General features: G+C 44.3%; 1 protein-coding gene across 1 annotated transcript in view; it reads right to left on the reverse strand.

Moving 5' to 3' along the window:
- Positions 1–20,430, reverse strand: part of CFAP47 (cilia and flagella associated protein 47) — a 730,879-nt gene that overhangs the window by 510,137 nt on the left and 200,312 nt on the right. The window contains exon 28 of the mRNA XM_068268343.1: positions 15,806–15,906. Coding sequence (XP_068124444.1) covers positions 15,806–15,906 — 101 coding nt within the window. The remainder of the gene's footprint in view (positions 1–15,805; positions 15,907–20,430) is intronic.

Genomic DNA, 20,430 nt, shown 5'->3' on the forward strand with positions numbered 1-20,430 from the left:
ATATGCCTTCAATTTTGAATAAATCCCCAACAGTGTCACCAGCAAAGCACCCCCACACCATCACACCTCCTCCTCCATGCTTCACGGTGGGAACCAGGCATGTAGAGACCATCTTTCACCTTTTCTGCATCGCACAAAGTCACGGTGGTTGGAACCAAGATTCTCAAATTTGGACTCATCAGACCAAAGCACAGATTTCCACTGGTCTAATAATGTCTATTCCTTGTGTTATTTAGCCCAAACAAGTCTCTTTTGCTTGTTGCCTGTCCTTTGCAGTGGTTTACTAGCAGATATTCTACCATGAAGGCATGATTCACACAGTGTCCTCTTAACAGTTGTTCTAGAGATGTGCCTGCTGCTAGAACTCTGTGTGGCATTGACCTGGTCTCTAATCTGAGCTGCTGTTAACCTGCGGTTTCTGAGGCTGGTGACTCGGATGAACTTATCCTCCGCAGCAGAGGTGACTCTTGGTCTTCCTTTCCTGGGACGGTCCGCATGTGAGCCAGTTTCTTTGTAGCGTTTGATGGTTTTTAAGACTGCACTTGGGGCACTTTCAAAGTTTTCCCAATTTTTTCGGACTGACTGACCTTCATTTCTTAAAGTAATGATGACCACTCGTTTTTCTTTACGTAGCTGCTTTTTTCTTCCCATAATACAAATTCTAACAGTCTATTCAGTAGGACTATCAGCTTTGTATCCACCTGACTTCTCCACAACAAAGTCCCAAACCTATTTATAAGGCAAGAAATACCACTTATTAAACTTGACAGGGCACACCTGTGAAGTGAAAACCATTTCAGGTGACTACCTCTTGAAGCTCATCAAGAGAATGCCAAGAGTGTGCAAAGCAGTAATCAAAGCAAAAGGTGGCTACTTTGAAGAACCTAGAATATGACATACAGTGGTGTAAAAAACTATTTGCCCCCTTCCTGATTTCTTTTTTTTTTTTAAAGATTCTTTATTTATACAAAAAGTTTTACAGATAAATACATATAAACCATATCCAGTCATATTCTATATTTCACTATTAATACCTTTCATCCTTCCAGCCCTTTGTCTAGAGGACCAATTCCTTCCAGATTTTAGGGCTCTCCGGATGACTAAATCAGCAGAGAGCGCTTACATTTGTCTCAGGTTCGTATTATTACTAATCTCCCCTAATTTTTACAGATAATCTCAGGATTCCCATTCATTCCATATCCCCCCAGGCTTCCTCATTCATTTCTACATCCAGTACACACATACTTCCTTAGTCACTTCTACATCCAATCCATGCCCCTTCCTCACACACTTCTACTTCCAAAGCATACTACTTCCCCCCTTCAATCAGGAATGTGGGGAGCGGGGGAAGGGTCCCGGGGAGGCGAGGGAGCAAGGGAAATGTCCCAAGAGTCCAATTGTTGTCCCCTTGTGAATGCCCTGGTCCTATGTCTCTTTATTCTTGCTCATCAGGAGGATATATTCCTCAGTTTCTGTAAATGATTTCCACCCCGCTTAAATCTCCTCCATCCGTAGTTCTCCATCTTTATTTTCCTGGACTAGCTTTTCCATCCAGGAAATATAAGTTACCTCCTTCAGCCATTCTCCGATTGATGGGGTCTGCGTTGTTTTCCACCATCTGGCTATCAGCACTCTTGCTGCATTTATTAAGTGCCTTACTATCATATTCTTATATTTTCTAACACTATAAGAGTTTGCATGTAGGAGGTAAAAATCTGGGTCCTTAGGTAATACCAATCCAGTGATTTTCTCTATGTATTTTTTAACCTCCATCCAGAACAATTGGATTTCCTGGCAGGCCCAAAATATATGAAATAACGTCCCTCTCTCCAACCCACATCTCCAGCATCTCACATCAGAACCCCCAAATATCTTACTCAGTCTACTGGGCGTGAGGTACCATCTACTTGCTATTTTCACTCCTGAATTCTTGTGGACATTGAACTTTTATGCATGAAGTACAAAATCCTTCTGTAGGTCTCTCTCCCACTTCACCCTCCACCTCCTTGTGGGATCTTCTTCAATGTTTAACAAATTATAAATTCTAGAGATGGATCCTCTACTCTGTCCCCCCTCACTACACATCTTCTCAAAGGGCTTTAATTCCCTGGAGAATTCCTCCTTCGTGCCCTGTGATCTGAGAAATGATCTAAATTGTAATAGACTCCATTGTTCTATTCTATGGTTCTGCATGGTCTCCCTGAGCACCGGAAGGGGAACCCATTCCCCATCTTTAACCAGCATATGGGCCCTAACTTGCTGCTGGCCTCTCCAATGTATATAGGCTTTTTTATTGCATCCCGGTGTAAATCCAGGGTTGTTCAGTACTGGGAGAAGAGGGGAGGGGCGGTTTATTAATTGGGCTCTGCGTGTGTACTGGTGTAATGTATCGAGGGAGTTCTTAAGAAAACAACCCGCAGGATGTGTTATCTTAATTTTCTGATTTAACCATGGGGTCCCTGTTAGGGGTGTGTTTAGGAGATTTTGTTCCATTTCCACCCATATTTTATAATTTTTTCTATGCCAGTCTGTTATCCTATTTAAGGCAGCGGCTGCGTGATATAGTTGCGGATTTGGGACCGCTAATCCCCCTTCTTCTTTGGGCTGCGTCATAAGCTTATATCTAATTCGTGGTGGTCTGGCATGCCAGATAAATCTCAGGAAATCCCTTCTTAGCGTATCAAAAAAGGATCTTGGGACTTTGATTGGTAGGGATTGGAATACGTGTAACAGTCTCGGCATGACATTCATTTTTAGGATGCTGATTCTGCCGAACCACGAGAATTCAGGCCTATTCCATCTGGTCAAATCTTTTTTCACTTCTTGTGCTATAACTTTATAATTGCTTTGATATAAGTTCTGTATGTCTGGCGAGATATTTATTCCCAGGTACTTCAATGTAGGTGTTACCCATCTAAAGGGAAAATTTTCCTTCAGTTGGTCTATCTCTCGCTGTTCCATCGCTACCCCTAGAGCCTCACATTTAGCCCAATTAATCTTAAATCTGGACAATCGTCCGTAATGTTTAAATTCAGCCAGTAAACAAGGTAGGGATACCTTAGTGCCGGTGAGAAAAAATAAAAGGTCGTCTGCGTAAGCGGCGACCTTATGCATCCTGTTCCCTATCTTTACTCCTCCTATGTTTGGGTTTGCTCTAATTGTTCTCAGAAATGGTTCTAGTGTCAGCACGAATATCAGCGGAGAGAGGGGACATCCCTGCCGGGTGCCATTAAATATCTGCACGGGCTCGGAGGGGACCCCATTGACCCTGATCTTTGCAGTTGGCGAAGAGTACAGAGCCAAAATCCTGCTCATCATATTTTCTGCAATGCCTATATGTTTGAGGATTGCTCCTATGAATTCCCAGTCAACCCTGTCAAATGCCTTCTCGGCATCTGTCGAGAGGCACATGACAGGGGACCTGGCTACCTTAGCTGATTGCATCAGCATCACTGCCCTTATAACATTGTCTCGGGTCTCTCTTCCCATTACGAAACCCGCTTGATCTGGATGTATCAGGTCGGGAAGCAGCCCTGTCAGACGCGTGGCCAGTACATGGGCAAAGAGCTTCAAATCTACATTGAGAAGCGCAATGGGTCTAAAGCTGGCACAAAGGCCAGGGTCCTTACCTTTTTTCAATATTACGGTTACCAGAGATTCCAGGGAGTCCCTGCCAAAACGTGCTCGTCTGTCCCCTCTCTCCGCCAGTGAATTCATTACCTCCGTCAAGTATGGCGCCAAAGTATCTTTGTAACATTTGTAATATTCTGCACTAAACCCATCTGGGCCGGGTGCCTTACCAGTCTTACAATGAGTTATGGCCGCTTTTACTTCCTCTAAAGTGATAGGCTCCTCTAGACTCCGTATATCTTCCTCATTTAATTTTGACATCCCCGATTCTCGTATATAGTCCATCATCTCTTTACGTCTTTTATTCCTATTCTCCTCTATTTCCTCTTTTCCTATATCATATAATTTCTGATAGAAGTCCTTAAAAACTCTGGCCATTGATTCATTTCTATGATGTTTATTGGAATGATTGTCGATAATAAAGGGCACATAATTGGCTTGCTGTTGTTGCTTAAGAGCTCTGGCCAGTAATCTCCCTCCATTATTACCGTGTTCATAGAACGTTTTTTGGCATCTTTGAAGTGCATATCTGGCTCGCGAGAACATTAGCGTTCTATATTTTTCTCTTTCTGCTGTTAACTCTTTAAGTATTTCCTCCGTCCTAGTTCCTTTATGTTGTCTTTCAAGTCTTTCGATATTTAATAACAGGTCTTTTCTAAGTGTCTCCCCTTCTCTCTTTAATCTACTTCCCTCCTGAATTAAATGACCCCTTATTACACATTTATGTGCTTGCCATAGGGTCATCGGGGAGATTTCCTCCGATCTATTTAAGCTGAAGTACGTATCTATATTATTTAATAGCCTATTTCTAATATCTTCTTTTTGCAATAAATAGGAGTTCAGTCTCCATTGAGACTGCTTATACCTTTTTGTTTCTATATTCATTTTCAGGAATACAGGGGAGTGATCTGAAAAAGTAGTGCATCCTATAGAGGAGTCCAACTGCTCAGAGAGCAAATTGTGCGAAATGAAAATATAATCAATACGTGAATACATATTATGAGGTGGAGAGAAGTATGTATAGTCCTTGGACGCAGGGTGCTGAAGGCGCCATACGTCACAGAGTTGCCTATCCTGGAGTGACTTCCTGCCTCTCTTAATTCCCTTGTATGTAAGGAAGGATTTACCCGAGGATGAGTCTATTACTGGCTCCAGGGTGAAATTTAAGTCCCCCCTAATTATCAAGGCCCCCTCCGAAAACTCATCAATGGCTCTCATAAAGTGCTCCAGGAAATCCAGCTGTTTACTGTTAGGCGCGTAAAATGTACCCAAGGTCAGCTTCTGTGCGTTATATACTCCCTTTACTAGCAGGAATCTCCCCTCTAGATCCCTATATACTTCTTCTTCGTCTAAGGAGACTCCTCTAGCAAATACTATGGCGACCCCTTTTTTCTTTGCATCTTCCACGCTACTATAAATGGCCTTAGGGTACCTTCTGTTAGTTAATTTAGGGTGCTCAGGGTTTTTGAAATGGGTCTCCTGTATCAATGCTATTTTAACCCTTGATTTGTGCATCTCCTGGAGTAGAGAAGACCTTTTCTCTGGCTTATTAAGACCTTGGGCATTCACCCTTCCTGATTTCTTATTCTTTTGCATGTTTGTCACACTTAAATGATTCTGCTCATCAAAAACCATTAACCATTAGTTAAAGATAACATAATTGAACACAAAATGCAGTTTTAAATGATGGTTTTTATTATTTAGTGAGAAAAAAACCTCAAAACCTACATGGCCCTGTGTGAAAAAGAAATTGCCCCCTGACCCTAATAACTGGTTGGACCACCCTTAGCAGCAATAACTGCAATCAAGCGTTTGCGATAACTTGCAACAAGTCTTTTACAGCGCTCTGGAGGAATTTTGGCCCACTCATCTTTGCAGAATTGTTGTAATTCAGCTTTATTTGAGGGTTTTCTAGCATGAACTGCCTTTTTAAGGTCATGCCACAACATCTCAATGGGATTCAGGTCAGGGCTTTGACTAGGCCACTCCAAAGTCTTCATTTTGTTTTTCTTCAGCCATTCAGAGGTGGATTTGCTGGTGTCTTTTGGGTCATTGTCCTGCTGCAGCACCCAAGATCGCTTCAGCTTGAGTTGACGAACAGATGGCCGGACATTCTCCTTCAGGATTTTTTGGTAGACAGTAGAATTCATGGTTCCATCTATCACAGCAAGCCTTCCAGGTCCTCAAGCAGCAAAACAACCCCAGACCATCACACTACCACCACCATATTTTACTGTTGGTATGATGTTCTTTTGCTGAAATGCTGTGTTACTTCTACGACAGATTTAACAGGACACGCACCTTCCAAAAAGTTCAACTTTTGTCTCGGCGGTCCACAAGGTATTTTCCCACAAGTCTTGGCAATCATTGAGATGTTTTTTTAGCAAAATTGAGACGAGCCTTAATGTTCTTTTTGCTTAAAAGTGGTTTGCGCCTTGGATATCTGCCATGCAGGCCGTTTTGCCCAGTCTCTTTCTTATGGTGGAGTTGTGAACACTGACCTTAATTGAGGCAAGTGAGGCCTGCAGTTCTTTAGATGTTGTCCTGGGGCCTTTTGTGGCCTCTCGGATGAGTTTTCTCTGCGCTCTTGGGGTAATTTTGGTCGGCCAGCCACTCCTGGGAAGGTTCATCACTGTTCCATGTTTTTGCCATTTGTGGATAATTGCTCTGTAACGATCGGTGAAGCACAGAGAGGATCTGATTACCGGTGATCTGCAGTATCACGGGGAATACAGATGTATACCAGATTATAAGTGATCTGCAGTATCACCGATAATCCGATATACCAGCTAACCTCTGTTCACCTGAGTAGAGTGTAGTGTTTGGTGTAACAGTAACACGTAGAGGACTAGGCCTCAGTGCAGTAAGGAGTACTGCACGGATACCTTCCACAGACCCGGACTCTCCAAGACGGGAGGAGTCGGGCTGACAGCAGGAAGGATTGTCTGAAAGTAACCCTCAGGAGGAAGGGTCGCTAACAGAGCGAGGAACCGCCTCTAACGGTAAGGTCGGTTCTCGAGGTCAGACAAGCCAGGTCGTACACACACGGACAGATACAGTACAAGATCAGGAGACAAAGGCGGAGTCTAAGTACAGGCAAGGTTCGGCAACGGGGTATCAGATATATCGAGGTACAAAATCAGGAGGCAGAAGCAGAGTCTAAGGACGAGCCGGGGTTCGGCAGCAGAGTATCAGAAATATCGAGGTGCAAGATCAGAGTTCAGGAGGATAGTCAGGCAAGCAGGAAGTCATAACAGATAATCACAATCAAACTAGTACTTTAAAGGGACTCCGAGCTCAGAAAAAAAAGGAAAGTTGTACTCACCAGGGGCTTTTTCCAGCCCAGTGCTGGTCGGGAGGTCCCACGCCGGCGTCCTGGCTCCTCTTCTTCACCCCGCTCCGGAATGGCTGACAGGCCGCAGCCCGGGCGACACTCTCCCGAGTGTCGGGCTGCTCCTTCCGCATATGACGCGGATTACGTCACACGCCGGCCGCCTCGCGTCATCACGGCGGCCGGCGTGAAAGTACTGCGCATGCGCGAACAAAGGCCCGACAAACCTGGGACCCAACTTGTCTGAAGGCTGTTTCAGGGCCAAGTGACGTGTGGATACCCAAACCAAGTCTCCTGGTTGGAGTCTCCACTCCAAAGACCGTTTCTTGTCAGCTTGACCCTTCTGACTCAGAAACGCCTTTTCCAAACTGTCTCTCACCGTCCGCCAAATGTCTTTAAAAGACCTTTGCCAAGCCTCCAGAGCTGGAAATGGAGTGGAGGCCACTGGTAACGGTGAGAATTTGGGCAATCTTCCAGACACAACCTGGAACGGAGAAAATCCAGTGGAAGAACGTCTCAAATTGTTTTGTGCAAATTCTGCAAAGGGCAGAAACTTGACCCAGTCATTCTGCGCCTCTGCAACGTAGCATCTCAAAAACTGCTCTAATGACTGGTTGACCCTCTCCGTCTGACCGTTGGTCTGTGGGTGGTAGCCTGATGAAAACGACAGCTTCATGCCCATTTGATGACAGAATGCCCTCCAGAATTTAGATACGAATTGGACTCCCCGATCGGACACTATGTTTTCCGGAATGCTGTGCAGCCGGAACACGTGTTTGATAAACAAGTCGGCCAATTCCTGGGCCGAGGGGAGTCCTTTCAAGGGCACAAAATGGGCCATCTTGCTGAAGCGGTCGACTACCACCCAAATGACCGACATGGCCTCTGATCTGGGAAGCTCACCCACAAAATCCATGGACAAGTGGGTCCATGGTTCACTCGGGGTGGGTAAAGGCTGCAACGTCCCTACAGTCGGCTGCAAGAGACGGCCACCAAGCACACCTGGCCACAAGATCCTGCGTTCTAGATGCCCCAGGATATCCCGCATTCTTGGGTGAATGGAATATCTGTAGCACCCGAAGACGGAATGGCAGAGGCACAAATAAAACCCCCTCAGGGACATCCTGCTGAAAAGGACTCAAGGTCTCTGTCCAGTCTTCCCAAGTCTCTGTTACGGCCAGCACCAAATTTTGTGGGACAATGGTCTCTGGGGCAGAAGGCTGTGCTGTCTCCAACTCAAAGCATCTGGACAGAGCATCTGCCTTAATGTTCTTGCTACCCGGGGTATACGTAATTACGAACCTGAACCTCGAAAAAAACAAAGACCATCGAGCCTGACTTAATCTCTTAGCCCCCTCGATGTATTCTAGATTCTTGTGATCCGTGTATACAGTAATTGTATGTTCTGCTCCTTCCAGCCAGTGACGCCACTCCTCAAAAGCAAGTTTAATGGCTAAGAGCTCTCTGTTGCCTATATCATAGTTTCTCTCTGCTGGAGAGAACCTACGAGAGAAATACGCACAAGGGTGTAGCCTTCCCTGCAACCCTGACCGCTGAGACAGCACAGCCCCTACCCCAACCTCCGAGGCGTCTACCTCAACAATAAAAGGATAAGAGGTGTCTACATGTCTCAGGATGGGAGCGGAACAAAACAAATCTTTTAAAGTGGAGAAAGCACTTAATGCATCAGGAGACCAGTGGGGGGTATCTGCCCCTTTTTTCGTAAGACAGGTGAGGGGTGCGATAACCGTGGAATACCCCTTTATGAACCTTCTATAATAATTCGCAAAGCCTAAAAACCGCTGTAAAGACTTCAACCCAACCGGCTGAGGCCATTCCAAAACAGCGGAGACTTTGGCGGGGTCCATAGACAGGCCCGTGGTGGAAATTATGTACCCCAGAAAGGCGACAGATGTGACTTCAAAAATACACTTCTCAATTTTAGCGTAAAGTGAGTTTTGTCTTAATTTGTTGAGTACAAATTTCACATGCATTCTGTGCTCAGAGAGGTTGTTGGAGAAAACAAGTATATCGTCAAGATAGACCAGAACAAATCTCCCCAACACCTCTCTGAAGACCTCGTTAATGAGTTCCTGGAAAACGTCCGGGGCATTACATAACCCAAAGGGCATCACCAGGTACTCGTAATGCCCGTCTGGCGTGTTAAAGGCCGTTTTCCACTCATCGCCCTCTCTTATGCGCACCAGGTTGTACGCGCCCCGCAAATCCAGCTTTGAGAAGATCTTAGCATCGGTGACCTGCGTAAATAAATCGTCTATCAGGGGTAACGGATAGCGATTCTTTACCGTGATCTTATTTAGTCCCCGGTAATCAATACAGGGCCGCAGGCCCCCGTCTTTCTTTTTAACGAAAAAGAAACCTGCTCCAGCAGGCGATCGGGGCGGCCGGATGAAGCCTTTGGCCAAATTCTCACGGATATATTCTTGCATAGCCAATTTTTCTGGCCCAGATAAATTGTACAAATGACCCAGAGGGGGCATACAACCTGAACGGATATCAATGGGGCAATCGAAAGAGCGATGTGGGGGTAATTTGTCTGCAGCCTTGGGACAGAACACATCAGAATATTCCACATATTGCTCAGGTACCCTCTGTACATGAACCCTGGTTTGACTCAATGTCACCTTCTCTAAACATCGCTGAAAGCAGTTTGCTGACCAAGAAATTAGTTGGCCGGTGGCCCAATCAATGTGTGGAGAATGAAGGTGCAACCATGGCATGCCGAGTATAATGGTGGAGGTTGTCATGTGCAACACAAAGAACTGTAACTTCTCCCAGTGCAGTACCCCCACCTCTGGTGTCTAAAACAGTGGGTGATTCCCTTGCAGAGGAGAGTCATCCACTGCCGTAACCTGGATGGGTGGTTGTACTGGTGTGAGCGGAATACACAATCTCTTAGCAAACTCAAAATCCATAAAATTTGCCACGGAGCCTGAATCGATAAAGGCTTCCGTGACCTCAGTCTTATCTTCCCACGTAACGGTACAGGGAAGAAGCAATCGTTTTTCTTCTAGGGGTAAAAGTCGGACGCCCAGGGTGTTACCCCCTACCACTCCTAAGCGGTAGCATTTCCCCGGCTTATTGGGGCAGTTCTGTACTATATGCCCCCCTTCAGCGCAGTACAGACACAGCTGTTCGGTCATTCTCCGTCTTCGCTCTACCTGGGTTAATTTTGACCGAGCAATCTGTATCGGCTCTGAAGGAGGCAAGACGGGAGAAGGTGAAATAGTAGGAGGTGGAGTCACTGGGACCGTGATGTAGGATACCCCTCTGAGACAGGAACTACCCCTGGTCTGTTTTTGGTAGCGCAGCCTGCGGTCGATTTGGATGGCCGCTGAGATGGCCTCATCGACTGTTCTGGGCTCGGGCTGGCTTAACATCAAATCAGAGACCTCATCGGACAGCCCTGATAAGAAACAATCTAATAGGGCATAAGTGCCCCACCTGGCCGTAACTGACCACCTCCTAAACTCGGCTGCGTAATCTTCGACCGGACCTTCGCCTTGACGCAAAAGCTTGAGCTTCCGCTCAGAAGTCGAGGCAAGGTCCGAATCGTCGTAAATTACTGCCATAGCTTTAAAGAATTCCTCTACAGAGGTAAAAGCTTTGTCTCCGGCGGGCAGGCTATACGCCCAAGACTGGGAGTCGCCGGACAACAAAGTTTTAATAAGCGTGACCCTCTGGGTCTCAGTACCCGAAGATTGGGGTCTCAACTCAAAATAGGACAACACCCTACTCCTAAAATTCCGGAAGTCAGATCTGTGACCGGAAAAACTTTCAGGTACAGGCATACGTATATCAGAGCTAAAAGGGGATCGCACATAATCCACTGATGTCTGGAGGGTTTGTACAGACCCTGATAGGGCATCAATAAGAGTTATGTGGGTGCCCAGTACTTGATTGATGTTGTCCACCGAAGCGGCAAGTACACCCAGACAATCAGTGTTTGCGTCCATTTTGTATTTTGGTCTGGCGTTCTGTAACGATCGGTGAAGCACAGAGAGGATCTGATTACCGGTGATCTGCAGTATCACGGGGAATACAGATGTATACCAGATTATAAGTGATCTGCAGTATCACCGATAATCCGATATACCAGCTAACCTCTGTTCACCTGAGTAGAGTGTAGTGTTTGGTGTAACAGTAACACGTAGAGGACTAGGCCTCAGTGCAGTAAGGAGTACTGCACGGATACCTTCCACAGACCCGGACTTTCCAAGACGGGAGGAGTCGGGCTGACAGCAGGAAGGATTGTCTGAAAGTAACCCTCAGGAGGAAGGGTCGCTAACAGAGCGAGGAACCGCCTCTAACGGTAAAGTCGGTTCTCGAAGTCGGACAAGCCAGGTCATACACACACGGACAGATACAGTACAAGATCAGGAGACAAAGGCGGAGTCTAAGTACAGGCAGGGTTCGGCAACGGGGTATCAGATATATCGAGGTACAAAATCAGGAGGCAGAAGCAGAGTCTAAGGACGAGCCGGGGTTCGGCAGCAGAGTATCAGAAATATCGAGGTGCAAGATCAGAGTTCAGGAGGATAGTCAGGCAAGCAGGAAGTCATAACAGATAATCACAATCAAACTAGTACTTCAAGCTATCAACAGAATCTAGCTAAGTGTAGGATTACAGCTACAGCTGGTCCCGGCACACTTGCGGATCTGACTACGGATCTGGGTGCTCCCACGTATGTGATCGCATGCCAGACAAAGAGCAAGTGAACAGCCAGTGGTATATATACACAAGGACCTTTCCAGGACCTCCCTAATTGCTGGACCAATGAGAGTGGTGGAAAATGTCAGCTGACCCGCCTGGTCAGCCGACTCCCTTCTGGCTGTTATTTAAGTTCTGCCTCTGTGCGCGCGCGCGTCACTCTGAGTCTAGATGGACTATCAGTCCCAGCCACACCTGTACTGTCTTGCAATGTATCCAGTTCCAATGCGGATTTCGCCGCTCCCAATGCGGATTCCGCCGTTCCCAATGTGGATTCCGCCGTTCCACAATGCGGATTCTGCCGCTCTGCCTATGCGGCATGCGGCGGTTTTTCCGCGTTGTGACGCCATGCTGGACGCGGAAACAGCCGCCCCACCTTGAGAGGCGGCAGCTTTTCCGCGTTTCTTCACAGGCTCTCACTGTGATTCGCTGGAGTCCCAAAGCTTTAGAAATGGCTTTATAACCTTTACCAGACTGATAGATCTCAATTACAGTACTTTTGTTCTCATTTGTTCCTGAATTTCTTTGGATCTTGGCATGATGTCTAGCTTTTGAGGTGCTTTTGGTCTACTTCTCTGTGTCAGATAGCTCCTATTTAAGTGATTTCTTGATTGAAACAGGTGTGGCAGTAATCAGGCCTGGGGGTGACTACAGAAATTGAACTCAGGTGTGATAAACCACAGTTAAGTTATTTTTTAACAAGGGGGGCAATTACTTTTTCACACAGGGCCATGTAGGTTTTGAGTTTTTTTTCCTCACTAAATAATAAAAACCATCATTTAAAACTGCATTTTGTGTTCAATTATGTTATCTTTGATTAATAGTTAACGGTTTTTGATGAGCAGAAACATTTAAGTGTGACAAACATGCAAAAGAATAAGAAATCAGGAAGGGGGCAAATAGTTTTTCACACCACTGTATTTTCAGTTGTTTCACACTTTTTGGTTATGTACTATACTTCCACATGTGTTAAGTCATAGTTTGGATGTCTTCAGTGTGAATCTACAATGTTCATAGAAAATTAAGAAAACTCTTTGAATGAGAAGGTGTGTCCAAACTTTTGGTCTGTACTGTATAATGAAATGTTTGTGTAGTACAGATAATTGATTAACCACTTAAGGACCAGACACAGCTGGTCCAATCCCAACGAATTGCCGCACATAGCCCCCGCGACCGCCGTCATCGCTACTCGCCGGGACCCCCAGGACATAGACTCTGCCGTCTCTATGACGGCAGAGTCATGTGACCCGGTCAGGAGCCGCTTTCATTGGCTCCTGACCCTGTTTTTCAATGTAAACCAATGAGAATGGCTTACATTGAAAGACAGGGCCAGGAGCCAATGAAATCGGCTCCTGACCGGCTCACCTGACTCTGCCGTCATAGAGACAGGCAGAGACTGTGAGATGCGGTGAGAATCGTCGGGTTTGAGCGGCACGATCGGCGGGGAGCGGCAGAAACGCGCTGCGGACAGTAATTGAGATCTACGCCCTGCCAGCCAGGAGCCCACCAAAACAGGGCGTAGATCTCAATCACTGCAGTCCTTAAGGAGTTAAACATTAGCAGCAATGGCTTTTTTTTTTTTTATAACATTGCATCATTCTCAAACATTTGCAGTTTACAAACCACACTCTGCATTTTAAACTATGAAACAGAGCAAAGCTAATGACCCTTTGAATTTCCCAACAGTAAAAATCTTGTCTGAAGTGGTCTTTCACTGTTTATTTGATGTACTATGAGTGCTTCAGAAAATAGCACTGTCGCTATGGTCGGAGAGCTCAGAGAAGATCGTTTGCATAGATAACAAGCAAAGTTTTTTAACTCTTCCTGTACTGGAAACAAAATGAGACTCTCATATCTTTGCTACTAATGATGTATTTCTTAGCTGTACTACACAAACCAGTCATTATATCATAAGTTTATTTTCACTTCAGATTCCCTTAAAAATCTAGCAAGCCAGATCTTCAAAAAACAATAGCCATTGCTTCCCTCCTTACCCCGTCAGGCTGGTAAGCCGCACAATCACGCATCAATGTATGATTATTTTGGATTTATATAGCGCCAGCATCTTCTATGGCGCTGTACAATACAGACAGTTACAAGGAAATGGGTTACAGATAAATGCCAAATGAACAATTTAAAGTGTAGCAGAGATCATAAGGAAAACAGAACCGATACTTACCCGGGGCTTCCTCCAGCCCCATAAACACGTGCGAGTCCCTCGCCGTTCTCTCGCGGTCTGCCGTTCAGCTGCAATCAGCTCCGGTAATTGCTTCAGTCGGCTTCAGCCTGGGTCTTCTGCGCATGTGCTGACCTCCCATCCATGAGCAGAAGACACAGACTGATGCGACTAAAGCAATTTCCGTTGCTGATCGTGGCTGAATGGCAGACCACGGGAGGACAGCGAGGGACTCTTTATGGGGCTGGAGGAAGCTTCAGGTAAGCATTGGTTCTGTGTACTTTATGATCTCTGGTTTCCTTTAAAGTGGACTTGAACTCAAAACTTCCTCTCTGCTCTAAACGATACGCAACATCATAACCACCTTTAAAGGAGTTATTTCGCGAAAAAAGTAGGCAGTTAAAAAATGTGACAGATGACAGGTTTTGGGCCAGTCCATCTTTTTAAGGGGGATTCTCAGGGCTTTCTTTGTTTTCAACAGCATTTCCTGAACAACAGTTGCAAAATGTAACTGACATAATAGTGTGCAAGTGATTAGGGAGGCCGGCTGGTATCTTGCTATTTTGGCAGTTAAACTGTTGTTCAGGAAATGCTGTTGAAAACAAAGAAAACCCTGAGAATCCCCCTTAAAAAGATGGACCGGCCCAAAACCTGTCATCTGTCACATTTTTTAACTGCCTACTTTTTTCGCGAAAGAACCCCTTTAAAGAAAAATTTGTTACAGCTGATGCAACTCCTGTATCTAAATCTGCAGTGTGTCTACTTCCTGCTTTCACGGAAGCAGACATAGGGCTCGATTCACAAAGCGGTGCTAACCCAGTTAGAGACTTTAGGCATGATAACCATTGCACCACGCTGGTGAAAAGCCAGTTTAGGCATGATAAGTTTAGGCGTAATAAGATTAGATAAGTTTAGATCGCGCGCAAAGTCCCGCACGCAAAGCAGCACCATTAAACTCTATGCGAAGTGCACTAGACTTTGCTAGCGCAAAACTTTTGATCAACTGTGCACTGCGGTGCTAACCCAGTTGGTGCTTAAACTTATCACACCTTAACTTATCATGCCTAAACTGAGTTTAGGCGTGATAAAGGGCTTTTCACCAGCATGCTAACTGTTAGCACCGCTTTGTGAATCAGGCCCATAGAGTTAAAATCTTGTGTTTACAAATTAGCTGCTCTGCCGAGGCAGCCAGTTGACACAGGTAAGAGATAACATCACAGTTGTGATTAGTGACAGATGAGGGGGAATTAGACAGGCTTAACTCTCTAAATGCATACAGGGTGCATTTCTCTATGTTTTCCTTCTGTCCTGAGCAAGAGTTAACGTCCACTTTAACCAAAAGTTCAGTACCATTTTATATTCAAGATATGTGAAGAAAAAAAAAGCGAGGACATGTCTTTCTGCTGACACTAGTTATAAGTAATAAGAGGTTATAATGCATACGAATAACCAAATTGACTTTTCTTCACCCACTTTTAGTCACCGTCCTTTGTTTTACAAAATGTGTTTTCTTTTCTTTTCAGTACTTCAATTTAGCAAGAATGTTTACATAATTTCCTTAGTCCTATTCAAAAACTATGCACTATTAACTTAATGAGCAAACTCACTATAGGAAACCTGTTACTATAAAATTAAATTGGATTGTATTCTCAGAAGGCAAATAGTGATATCCCAAATAATGTCCTTGCCCAAGGGAGGGGAAGACTAATACAACTTGCAATAGATATCTTGCTTTTATATTAGTTAGGCCATTTTATTTTAATCAAAATCTATATAAGGCTTATGGGCTAACAACCAACTTAATGCACTTGTTCTTAGCATCATTAACACTCAGCTATTTTTCAATAACTTATGATGGAAGCATACAGTACTAAGAAAAATGTTAAACATGTCCATTTAAAATGAATGCAACTTTATTAAATGCCACACAATTTACCGCTTCTTAAGATGACCAGCTGGTCTGCCCGATGACAGGCTAAATACGGATACACGGTGAGAATACAGTTTTCAGCCACAGCAGCAACTTGAAGAGGAAACCTAAAACATATAACCATCCAGATTTAGTGTTCTAATAATCATTTTACATCATTCAAATAACATTTATTTTCATTCTGGTCTGGAAGGCAACAAAATCAATATGTATTTCTTGACAGTCTTAACATAAATTCTAAATACTGACTTACATTTTCATTCATTTACAATGGCAGAAAATATACCAATCTATGGAAGGGAATGTTTGTGAATGTATTTTATTTTTCTGCAAGGCTACTGCATACACATGGAGCTGTGGCAAGAATGTAGCAAACAAGGATTAGCCATCCCTATACTTTATAGCAATGTGTGAACTTGGGAAAAAAAATGTATAAATTGTATGATGTAGATATGGACAATATGTGGTAGTGGCAAAAATTATTGGCACATCTGCTACTCTATCTATTCCACATAAAAGGTAATCAGTTAATTTTGCTTCAACTCTCATCAAGTCAAAATACTTTGTGGTACCATAAATGCTGGGCACGTGACCAGAGCTAGCTTATGAAAGCCATTAAATGTAGTTGCTATGGGATGTCTAGAAGACTGAAAGATGCCCTTTCCTTTTCTTTAGAATTCAATTGTGCAGTATAACCCCCCCCCCCCCCCCCCTTCTTCCCCGCCTTCTTCCCCAACACAATCTGCTCCTCCAGCTTAAAGATGCTTTTGCTGAGGCCCCTTTTCAGTATGTATGGAAATGTGACTTATCTGAAGGGGGGAAGGGAATCTCTCACCCCAGGTATGGGATAGTTATCTGAACTTCTACTGGCCCCCAAGATAGGAATGAGACTCTTGTCCTTAATGTGGGCAAGGGTGCTTTGCAAAGGCAAACTATACAACTGAAAGAGGCACATCGCTTTAACTTGTGTTCTGTTTAGTGCAAAACAAAAAGAGGAGATAACTGAAAGCCCAATACAGTATATCAATATACCAACATGTATACAACATGTTGCGAGACAAGCACTTCATCAGGACTTGTTGCACAACATGTAGAAAACATAAAATAAACAAGTGGTGTACCTGCTTCTGTTGGATTGTCTCTCTTTGAATACGATTCAGCAACAGTGACAGCGGTGAGTCTCTGTGCTTTGCAAAGGGGTGGAGGGAGGGGTACGTATTTTTGCCCCTTCTTGCAAAGAACCTTTTATATCAAGGACTATGTGTCCAGGTATTGCTAAGAAAGTAGAGCCCCAGGGATGGCTGGTCCAGCCTCTCATAGCAATGCCGCTCTGAATGTGAGACAAGTAAATTAAAAAAAATGCTCGTTTTTCCTGTCGGTGGGTCCATGCAGATTTTTTTTTCTAATAAAATAAAATAAACAATACACTTTAGTGCAAAACAAAACAATAACACAATTCTAAACAATATGGCCTCAATTCACTAAGCTTTATCAAACACTTTATCAAACGTTTGATAATCAACCTCATGGGTAAAATCTAATTTTGAATTCACTAAGGTGTTATATGTTTATCGAATGTTTTATCGATAAAACGTTCAATAAATCTATAACACCTTAGTGAATTCAAAATTGGATTTTACCCATGAGGTCAATTATCAAACGTTTGATAAAGCTTAGTGAATTGAGGCCTATGTGTTATCACTTGGAAAAGAGCAGGTGAGAAGTTTAAGTTCACCTGTCCTCATCTCTAAGATAATGAACTCATCACACATTTAGATTAAAATTAATTTGATATTAGACTATTTCAGTACAAGCCTGTTCACACTGAAATAGTATGATTGCAAATAAAGTAAATTTTCAAGAGCAACAAGGATTCAAAAGTGGAACAATCTAAAGTAAAAGTTATAATTGTAGGATTAAGAATGAAATGTTGTGTATCTTTATCATAATGCTGACTGCTTTCTGCCACAGCTGAAAGAGCACAGGTGTGTCAAAGCCAAGGTCTCAAACATGAAAGCCAAGGTCATAAAAATTAAAGTAGCTTCAACCAGACATCTTTCTCTCTTCTAAAAGATATTTCAACACTCCTGAAGAGTAAAGGTGACCATACACTAGACAATGTCCACCAGATCGACAATCTGTTAGATCCTTCTCTAATCGAATCAAATAGAATCAATTACCTGCCCACACTGTAGACAGATTTCCAATAGTTTTCTGCATGAAATCTTTTGGAATTCATCCTAGTGCTGCCGCCTGTGCACCCCCAGCAATGGAGAGAAGATGCTAAGGAGACGTGCGGTGGATAGGTGAACTACTTCCACACACACCAGGGAATTGGGGAGAACACATTACATGGGGGGAATAGCTGTGGGGTCCATTGATCATCAGACTATTGCATTCTGTCACTGCCGTGCACCCGACGGAGCCATTTTGAGCAAGATCTTTCCAGTACGCAGGATTGATCATTTTGAAACAAATGATCAGGCGGTCATGTTGCTGCATCAATCTCTGCCACTTGTACTCATTGCTACATTAGACTTTGAATACCAAGTTTCTTTTTTTGTGTTGGGGTATTGGACCCTTAAGATGTACATATTCTTTGCACAGTGTGGTCCTGATTATGACGAAAGCAGGGTTGTGATGTTTTATTAATGATCCTCCTCAACCTCTCTGACACCCAGCTACATATTATACCACAATGTTGATCCATGATTTCTGATCTACAGTATCTTCTGTTCCTTGGTCTGGTGCTTTCTTTTTGACCTTGCTGTTGTTTTTACAAAGGCCTAATCTTGAAAGTCAAACAATTCAAGCTTTTCTGAGGTGACTGTATTCATTATTCTTTTCTTTTTTGCAGTATAGATCCTCTCAGTTTGGTAGTGCAGAGTTCTAATAATTCTACTGGTCCTTTGTGAAAACATTGAGGTCAAAGCAAAGCATCAGAACGATAGACAAAGCAAAGCCTCCGACCGATAGACAAAACAAAGAATCAGAAATCACACAGCAACATAATGATTCTTTATTCTACAATCTGCCTGTCTCTCAAGGATAAAGGTCATTCTTTTTAGGATAGTAAGGTGTACATCTTGTACATAAAAGTAAACTGGTTCTGAGTGATGAAAGATGGCATCTACGTTGGAACAACAATCCATAAACATGCTGTTTTTTTTACTTTTTTACCTAGACATCTTGAGGTCAGTATACACCTTAAGCTAGGAACTTAAATAATAATCAGCATAATAGTATAAATAAAAAAAAAATAAGTAAGAAAAAAAACGCAACAAATGATGATCCTGATAAAAGTTTGTTTATTTAAAAAAAATGACATAACTTCCTAGAACCCAGTCCTGCAACTACTGCTTCTAAAAATCTCAATGGAAAGGCAAGTGGCCTAGAATTTCATACAATAACCTAACTCTGGGCAGAAGATCAGATTGCCTTGCAGCACTCTCGGGTATGAAGATTGTATTTGGCAATGCACTTGGATAAAAGCTTGAAGTGAGAAGTTAGAGATCCAACTAGGCTATGGGTGGATCTGAAGCTCCACTGTATAGAAGATGCTGGCATCCACACAAATCATAACATTATTATGGGTCTATTTCTTATAAGGGGTCTCAACTCCTGCAGAGCCAGTACTTTGTGGAACCACCTTTTGTAGCAATAACACCTGCAAGTCACTTCAGATGTTTTTATGAGCTTGCCACATCTTGCCACTGGGATTTTTGCCCATTTCTCAAGGCAAAACTGCTCCAGCCCCTTCATGTTGGATGGCTTTACTAATAAACAGCAATATTCAAGTCTGGCTACAGATTCTTTACTGAATTGATGTTTGGATTAGGACTGGTCCATTCCACATTTAAAGGTTTCCCCTTAACCACTTGAGGACCCACCCTTTACCCCCCCTTAAGGACCAGCGCTGTTTGTTGTGATCTGTGCTGGGTGGGCACAGATCAGGGTGCACACAGAGCGATCAGATCGCCCCCCTTTTTCCCCCCTATGGGGATGATGTGCAGGGGGGGTCTGATCGCTCCTGCGTGCAGGCTAGTTGCGGGGGGGGGCACCTCAAAGCCCCCCTCCGCGGCGACATTCACCCCCCTCCTTCTCCTACCTCTCCCCCCGGTGATCCGGGCTGCACAGGACGCTATCCGTCCTGTGCAGCCAGTGACAGGATGTCCCCTGTCACATGCCGGCGATCCCCGGCCGCTGATTGGCCGGGGATCGCCGATCTGCCTTACGGCGCTGCTGCGCAGCAGCGACGTACAATGTAAACAAAGCGGATTATTTCCGCTTGTGTTTACATTTAGCCTGCGAGCCGCCATCGGCGGCCCGCAGGCTATTCACGGAGCCCCCCGCCGTTAATTGACAGGAAGCAGCCGCTCGCGCGAGCGGCTGCTTCCTGATTAATCAGCCTGCAGCTGGCGACGCAGTATTGCGTCGCTGGTCCTGCAGCTGCCACTTTGCCGACGCACGGTATAAGCGTGCGGTCGGCAAGTGGTTAAACCACTCGATTGCTGATTTAGCAGAACATATTGGGTCATTGTCCTGTTGGAAGGTGAGCCTCCATTGCAGTCTCAAATTGCTGGCAGACTGACAGGTTTTGATCAAGAATATCCCTGTATTTAGCACCATCC

Source organism: Hyperolius riggenbachi, chromosome 2, assembly GCF_040937935.1.
Source record: "Hyperolius riggenbachi isolate aHypRig1 chromosome 2, aHypRig1.pri, whole genome shotgun sequence".
NCBI classification, from domain to species: Eukaryota; Metazoa; Chordata; class Amphibia; order Anura; family Hyperoliidae; genus Hyperolius; species Hyperolius riggenbachi.